At 40.9% G+C, this 8,537-nt stretch overlaps 1 protein-coding gene across 4 annotated transcripts; it reads right to left on the minus strand.

The window, feature by feature from the left end:
- Positions 1-5,226: 5,226 nt before the first annotated feature.
- On the minus strand, positions 5,227-8,195 carry LOC6577314. 4 transcript variants are annotated; one of them, XR_006357194.1, is made up of 3 exons: positions 6,623-8,195; positions 5,435-6,287; positions 5,227-5,375 (listed from the first exon to the last, which is right to left on the minus strand). XR_006357194.1 is itself a non-coding variant. In XM_044008860.1 (2 exons), the coding sequence occupies exons 1-2, from the start codon at positions 7,866-7,868 to the stop codon at positions 5,545-5,547; spliced, it is 1,989 nt and encodes a 662-aa protein (XP_043864795.1). In that variant the 5' UTR covers positions 7,869-8,195; the 3' UTR covers positions 5,227-5,544. The 4 variants fall into 4 exon arrangements, 1 of the variants encoding a protein (XP_043864795.1); XR_006357195.1 differs by having other exon boundaries at positions 5,227-5,378; XR_006357196.1 differs by having other exon boundaries at positions 5,227-5,392.
- Positions 8,196-8,537: the final 342 nt, after the last annotated feature.

Consider the following 8,537-nt stretch of genomic DNA (forward strand, 5'->3'; position numbering starts at 1 on the left):
CAGTAGGCGACATCGAAAGTGGTTTTCTTTCTGCAATTTCATAAGGGGTAACTCAGCTCGATCGTGCCATTTGTGCAAAACTCTGCGATTAGGCATTGCTCATGTAAATTGAACTATTTGCGGCTAATTACATTTCGCTATTTAGCTATAGAGTTGCATTAGCTTAATTCAAGTTGGCAATTTGTGTTGACTGTCTATATTTATGTATATGCGTGTGCATATATAATTTAAATTATAAATGGACCCATCTGGCAGCCCTATATCGTCTAATAGAGATGTCTGAATGCCTAAGGATATACCACGTCAGTCCAAATAAACTTTTATCTATATATCTCTCAAAATGAATCCATTAAAGAGGCAGACTGAATGAAAATGAAAATATTATGAATATTTGATCCCATGCTATGAAAGTGTATTTCAAATTTCTATATTTATATCTTAGCTAAATTTGTGTAGCAACTTTTTGTTTTGGTTTCAACGGAAAAACAGTAAATAAAACTGGAGGCAACTAAAATAAGAGAAAAAAAAACATACGAGACAAGCAACAACAGCTGAGCCGGTGGCGTTGTTTATGTATTTTGGTTTTTATTTTTTCATGCAACAGCAACAATGACAACAACATCACGAACGAGGCTTGCCACAGCACACAACAAACTACAACAAAAACAACAACAACAACAACAACAACAATGCTGTACAAGATTTGTCATTCAAAGCGCGCTGGCCAAAAAACCAACAGCAAAATGTTGGTAAATGTGTCAAGCTGTTGTTGTTGTTGTGGTTGCTGGTGGCGCACTCTGTTCCTGTTTACATTTGTTGCAATATAAGCAAAAACATTAAACACATTTTTCGAGCCAGTTTCTGTTGCTGCTGCTGCCTCGAATCATAGGCTTGACATATATATCCCAATAGGCTGTTTATTTGCCAATTGTTGTTGTAGTTGTTGTTGTTGCTACTGTTTTTTCCATGGAAATTGTTGCCTACACATTTGATGTTTATATTTAATATTTAGGCCTATTTACTTTGGGTATTGGCGCTACATCTGCTCCATTTTGCAAATTCTAATCAACAGTTTGGGTCTGCTTTGTTCAGACTTTAGTTTTGATGATGCTGCACAAAAATCTGTGTTTTGTCTATTGAAATGGTTTTTGTTTAGCTTTTGGCACAGATGGAATCAACTGAAATCCAGCAGTTGCCTAGTGGAATGTGAATTCACTTTATATAAAAGCTCTTTAAATTTCTATTGCTGCTGCTTTTCAAATTTTGCATTCATATTAAGTTGACCAAGCTGATTTGGAGTTCAACAGCAAAATAATAAACATAAAATATTATTTGTTTTCATATCAACAATATTTACACTTTATATAAAGTAATCCGTATAATCGATATATTTTGTTGCCCTTTGTAGCCCCATGAGCCAATCCAAATTCTAATAGGCCCAAACGACCTACACGAACTGCTGCCGAAATTGTGAATGTTAAAACCCTTAACGCAATTGGGCAGGGCAAACACGTTCATGTCACATGGAAAGCACTAACACTAACAACAAGAGCAACAACAGCAGCAACAACAACAGCCACAATAACAAACATTGCTGAGACGTAACAATTAAAAACGCTAAAAGCATTTTATATAACATTTCGCATAATGCAAAACAATTCACACGCCTCGAACTTTTTATGAGCCACCGCACACACCCCAACTTACGTAGGTAAATATATAAAAATATATATATGAGTGTGAATATGTGAGCATAATTTATATTTATATACATTATATATACTCGTAATTGTCACAAGCGCTATAAACACGACACACACACACATATATACATATTCATACACACATATATGCAGTGAGAGCTGAAAAGAAATGTTTATTAGACAAGTTTGGATAGCTGACAGGTAGCTAGTCATAGCATAATACGTCATAAACCGAAAAATAATAAACTAATGAACTTATATATAAGGCGAGAGTTAGCTACTGCTCGACTGTATTATACCCTGTAGTGAGTGGGAAGATTCAACTGATTCTCTTTGCTCTAGATAGCAAATTCAATGAGATTGCTATAAGACTTCCTCTAGGAGTTAGACAAACATACACACAGTCAGCCTAGATCCGTATATACGAGCTCTTCTACCTATTACATACCCATGCATCAACTCCTTATACCCCACATACCCACTTCTCTACAGGGTACATAATATATGTTTATAATAATGTTTATCATTTTGCAGCAAGCAACATTAACAGCGCCACGAAAAATTAGCTGAAAATTATGCCTGAATGAATGTTGTGCCAAAATTATGTTAATTATTTACACAAGTGCAGGGAGAGTGCAGAGAGAGAGAGAGCATGTATCTCTGTGTGGCTGGGGGCCATGCAAATGAGCCTCGAGGATGTGTTTTGGTTTGCCACGCATAAATTTTCTTCGGCCTGAGCGCTTCGAGCGACCATTTTGCCAAAATGCTAAAAACAATTTTATTGAGCGAAAATGCGAATGCAGAACAAGTCTGGAAAGGGTAAATAGGAAAGGGGCGAAGAGCAGAGAACTCGATAGCTCCGGGGCAATCGCCGTAGTGTTGCATAATTAATTTGTTTACACAGTTGTAAACAAACTCTGTGCATATGGGCAGGAATTTGGGAGTGATGCGAGGACTCATCGCTAATAGGAATAAATCTATATGCAAAATTGATAATTGCGGGCATGTTTCAGAGTGAGTCAATGCGAAATAAATTTTGTTTCTATTTTAAATCAAGCTGGCTATGATGCGTTGCGTTCATTTTAATGATCAGACAAGTAGGCGTGCTCGAAAATATTCCAATTCAACAGATTTCCTTAAGGCATATGCAAATATGTTTGAAATGGGTAAAAAATGTAGCATTAATACATTTTAGATTAGGCTATAGTTTAAATCCTTTAAATATAATATACTTAATAAAATAATAATTTTACAAATAATATTTTAGTAATTAAGTAGCATCTACATTTTCAAAGATGTGAAGCTAAATCTGCAGTTGCAAAAATATAAATTTATGTAATAAAATTTCGCCTTGATTAAATATGTATACACAGTATATAAGAATAAATGAAAAAAGGGTTCTAAATTAATATTTCATTATTACAAATCAGTTATAAATTTTAAGCCTTCCAATTTTGTATCTAGTTAATAATAGATATTAAAAATATATGAATCCTGGAAAAAATCCATAAATAAAATATAAATATATATAAAATTTATCCTGTGAGCAAATAGGTTTGTATTCTAGCTACCATTATGGATTTGATTTGTATAAACAAATAATGTCAGTATATTGGTATATCTCGCTCTCGTGCATCCTTCAAAGATCTGTTATGATAGCCTATAATGGAATGTAGGACTCGTGCCTTTCCCATCTTTCAGCTTTATAGTTAATATGAGCACTAGACTTATATAATCTCTGCATTAACATTTGCATTATGTCAATTGCATTTGGGTTTTGCAAGTGCCAATCGCCATATCATTAACTATATCATCGGTAAAATGTCATTTCCCGTCAATTTATATATTTTGCAGCATTTTTCCTCCGATTATTTTTCTCTCCTCATGCGCTTTACTGCAAGAGCTGACTAGTTATTGTTATTGGTGTTGCTGCTGACTGTTTATACATTTCCTGTCCGCACAACAACAACAACAACAACAACAATGGCGTCAAATGTTTTACAGCAGATAAGAAGTTTAATTTATGCGAAAACATGTTTTGAGCTGCCACCCCAGAAGCGACAGCCAGACGGCCAGATAAACAGATATCTATATAGCAGCAGAGGATAGGACAGAGCAGAGGACATATATAGTGCATATATAGATACTGCAGCCTGCAGCTGACTAGGCTGTGCCCTGGCCCACAAGTTCACACGCTCGACACTTGCTATTGACCTTCATCGGACATGTGCAGCCAATGTCGTTTTTTTCTTCACACTCGCCCAAAAACGTGGCCATAAATTGTAGCGAGTCGCATCCGCTTTTTGCGGTTTGTCGATGTTGTTGCGATTTATTTATTTATTTAATGCCATGTTTTGTCTAGACGCCGACTGTCTGACTGACATGGAGCCACGGTCCCGGCTGGTGTGCTGTGGGTAGCTCTCTTCTGATATTTACCCAGCGATAACTCCGTTTTTATGGTACTCCCATTGTCTCTGCCTGGCGACGAGTCCTGCGCAGATTTTATGCCATTTTCGTCTGGGCAAATGGCAAATGGCAACTGGAAAATGGCAAATGGCAAATGGCGAATTGCAAATGGCAAACGGCAGACGCAGCGCCTCAGCAATGGGGCAACGTGTCGCTGCATAAGCAGACGTGCAATTAAAAGCAAAGAACAACAGCGTTTGCGGCGAGTGTCGCATCATTAATTACCAAAGGCTTAAGCAGCTATCAAAGGCAAAATAACCGTAACATTCATTAATTTACTTTAATTTCCATTAAATCATTCAAAATGAAAAATGATAAAAAGGCTTGTGAATGCAAATTGAATTTTGTGTGTTCTCCTTGATATAGATCAAGCATAGTTTTCAGCTACATTTGCTGAAGTATCTGAGTTGACATCATCTTACGTCTGTCTGGTTTATCACAAAAACTTATAATAATTTTTCATAACTAGCAGATAAAGTAAAAAATTTGAGTTTACATTGACATATAATATTAACAGTAATGGCTAACTAGAATGTTTAGCCCTACTGATCACTTCTTTTCGCCTGGTTTATACCGTATACTAAAAAATATATAAATGAATAAATAATCAAAAAAAAAGAAAATATTTATAAATGTATTTTATCACTTATTTTTTCTTGAATTTTTATCATTGTTTTAAATTAATTATATTCATAATTTATTTAGTAAATACAAATTTAATTTACAATGTTAATTGCAACAGGCAAAGGCCGCATAGCAACATAGCACCTGCAACATGCTTGAAGTCTAGCAACATTCAAGAAGCATATGCTTGGCAACATTCTGTTGGACAACATTTATCGAGCAGCCCGAAAGCATGCTACACTTTTTTTCGAAATGCGCTTAAAATTCATTAATAAAGAAGAAAAAAAAGGAAAGTGTCTTTAATAGAGATACAATAATATTTTATTATTATTTTGTATACATACATATACATATACATATATATATATGTACATACATTTATATATATATATACATATATATACATGTATAGACACATATACACATATATATATACATATATATATAGATTACATTTGCTCATTTGTTGTTTACGCGCAATTCTATTATAAAACATATGAAAAGGATAGATAGTTCAAAAAGTAAATTGTCAATAATACGGCACAGCACTCGGCCCGTTCGTCTAGTTTGGGTTTAGGGGATCTGCTGACATTGTTTAGCTTCGATAAATAATGTAGATACGAGATGAAACGCAGACTCACTCTCTCATATACACACCACTCCCTTCATATGCTTCTCCTTATAATTCTTTTTGTTCTTCTTCACATTATATTCCTTCTAGTTCGTCTTCTTCTTCTTCAAGTCCACTCTTCTATTGTATGATCCTCTCCAGCCTCTTTCTATGCACACGCCCCTCCTCGTGTTGTTTCACCGACTTTAGGTGATTTAGCGTTATGTTGCAGACCTCGCAGTAGTAGGCGGCATTCAGATCGTTGATCTTACTAAAGTCCGGCTTGTTATAGCCGGAATACATGTAGCAGCCGAGCGGATTCAGCGGCACCAGCGACCCATTCGCATTGATGCGGTAAACGTGGCTGCCATCGAACGGCTCCGACATGGAGCCCGGACCGCTGGAGCGCTCGCGTTTGCGATGGCGCAGCCCGGCCATGTGTATGGACAGCTGCGACTCCGAGGTGACAATCACGTCGCAAAGCTTGCACATCAGCCACTTGTCGTTGGTGCGCACCCAGCGGCCCGACTTGTCGTAGTAGCCCTCGCCGTTCGGCTTGCTGATGTGCCGCTCCACCAGCCGATGACGCCGCCCGTAGAAGTGCTGGCGCGCGTGTATGACCGAGGTCAGCTTCAGGTCGCACAGGTCACAGTGCAGCACGGCGGGTCCCGAGCTGCGCAGGTGCCGTAGCATATCCTCGGACAGGTTGCCCTTGATGAAGCTGTAGCGTATCAGCCACGAGTCCACGCGGCGCAGGTGCGTCCGCGACAGGTAATGGTCCAGGGCGTTGCGCATCGTCCGCATTGCCGTGTGGCACAGGTGGCAGCAGTCCCAGTGGAACAGCGACTGCAGCTCTTGCGGAACTTGCGATGTGGTCGACGGTTCTATGCAATAGATATCAGTTAGTTATCTAGTTATCAACAACTGCATGAAAATACGAATTTTAAAGCTCAAGAATTATATAGATATAAATATGTAAATATTTGTATCGTAACTGATATATAGAAATATATATACTATACTGTTATGGAGGAAATTTCAATTAATTTTAAAGAATAGATGAGTGAATAAATGCAATTTCAGCAGGTTTCCCATAATTTCAGCTGAGTTTTAGATTAGTTTGAGTAGATCTAAAGGCTAAATTTGAAATGATTTTAGCACTGCTGCTGCAAGTATTTTCAACTTGCATTTCAGCTTTAAGCCACCCAAGTCGACTCACCCGTAAAGCTGCGCTTATACTTTTGCTGCTCGTGCCGCTGATAGTCGAGGTCCTGCTCCAGTTTCTGTCGCCTGAGCAGCTGCCTCTGCCCATTCATGGGATGGCCATTGCTGTCGACGCGCGGCAGGTGCGCATAGAGGGGTGACGATCCCTCCATGCGATACTCCAGCGGATCCCCACTGGGCAGATAGATGCGCTGCCGCGACTGCTGCTGGTTGGCAATGTAGTCCTTGATGCTGCAATAGAATGCCGGCTCGTAGGGCTGCGGCCTGTAGCCACTCGAGCCCAACGCCGGTTGGCTCGGTGCCTCGCGATTGCCATTGCCGAGTCTCTTCGGCTGACAACGCACTCGCTCAGTGCTGTTGGCGAAGCTTTGGCTCCTGCTGGGTTTGCGCTGCTGCTTGTAGCCGTTGAGCGCCCTCTTGGGCAGCCGCTCCTCACGTACGTTTGCCGGCTCCCGCGGAGCTGGGTTGTATTGATGCCCATTGCCCTGAAAGTTACCTGTCTGAGCCTTTGGTGGGGAGGCCTGCCCACGGCCAGTATATGGCTTCAGCTGCAGCTGGGACTCGGTCTTATTGTGACGCGCTGTGAATGGCTCGTGTAAGCCCGGTAGCTCGATGGGGCGTGACTGGCAGGCATTGATCACTTGCTCAATAGTCTCCAGCCCCTCCAAATGCTGGTCCGCCCAGAGCGTCTCGAACTGCAGCGGACTGCGGCGCTGGTTGTGCAGCACGGCCATGAAATGGTCGCGCGTGATCTTCGATGCGCCGCTGGCATAGGCTGCGTTCTGGAACGTGGTGATGCCGTCGGTGCTGGGCGTGGGGCCCATGTTCCCAAAGTCCTCACGTTCGTGCACCACATGCACAGCATCCTGCATCAGGATCAGCTGCGGTGCCTCGCCATCTTCTGCCACCATTGGCAGCACAGCCTGGGGCTGTGCGCTGGGCTCCAGGGCGCCGTGCACCAGACAGGGCAGCTTCAGCTGCTGAGTGATCGCCTTGGCCTGGGCCATGTTCATCTGCTGGCCGTCGCCCTCCAGACAGTTCGGCGGCAGGTTCACTTGGTAGCGATAGACGACATCCTCGTCGGCGCGGCGCAGCTCCACCAGCACTGGCAAATAGCCGGATCGAGTGCGCGGCTTGGGCAAAGCAGCGGCCAGCTTGCATATGTTCCGGGCGCACAGCAGGGCGATGCGCTCGTGGACGGGCGGTGTCCGCGGAGTCAGTTGGGATTTGCGTGCCAACATTTCTTTGATTCTTTTAATTCTCGATTTCTGCTCGATTCGGGGTTGCTTAACGGTTGCTTACGCTGTCTTGCCGGCGGAGTGTTGGGCGGCTTGTCGATGCTTCACATAGAAAATAGAGAACTCGGTTTGTCGTCGAATGGGTATGGGAATGGCTTCTATACACTTTGGGCCGCGCGAGATTGTTCGACCGCTTAACATTTAACAATACATTTGAATTTGTTGGAATTGGTGTTTAAAATGTGTGAAAAGTTTCGACACCAATCGAAAAATACATAATAAAACACGTCCAACGATGGATCTGTCAAAGCTAACTACGACTCAACGTTCCATCCGGCAAACAACTCTTATTATTCACACAACTCTATCGCATGCTTACGCACAACCCTAAAATGACTATCGATAGTTCTGCAATCATGAACTGACAGTTCTGCTTCTGTATTTTATTTATTATTTGCTTGGTTGACTAAATTAAATATATCATATAAATGTATATTCTTCTGATAGTTCACTTTCTGTGTATCAAAGCGAAAACTAAATGATTACAATATTTCGGACCCATTCTTATTTCGCTTCGCTATGCAGCTGTTGTGTACTCAAAAAATGCTTTTACATACCTGATATATATAATAAATAATAGTACATAATTCTGAAGTAAACTATTTCGTATAT

Source organism: Drosophila mojavensis, unplaced genomic scaffold (genome assembly GCF_018153725.1).
Source record: "Drosophila mojavensis isolate 15081-1352.22 unplaced genomic scaffold, ASM1815372v1 contig_36, whole genome shotgun sequence".
In the NCBI taxonomy this organism is placed as follows: Eukaryota; Metazoa; Arthropoda; class Insecta; order Diptera; family Drosophilidae; genus Drosophila; species Drosophila mojavensis.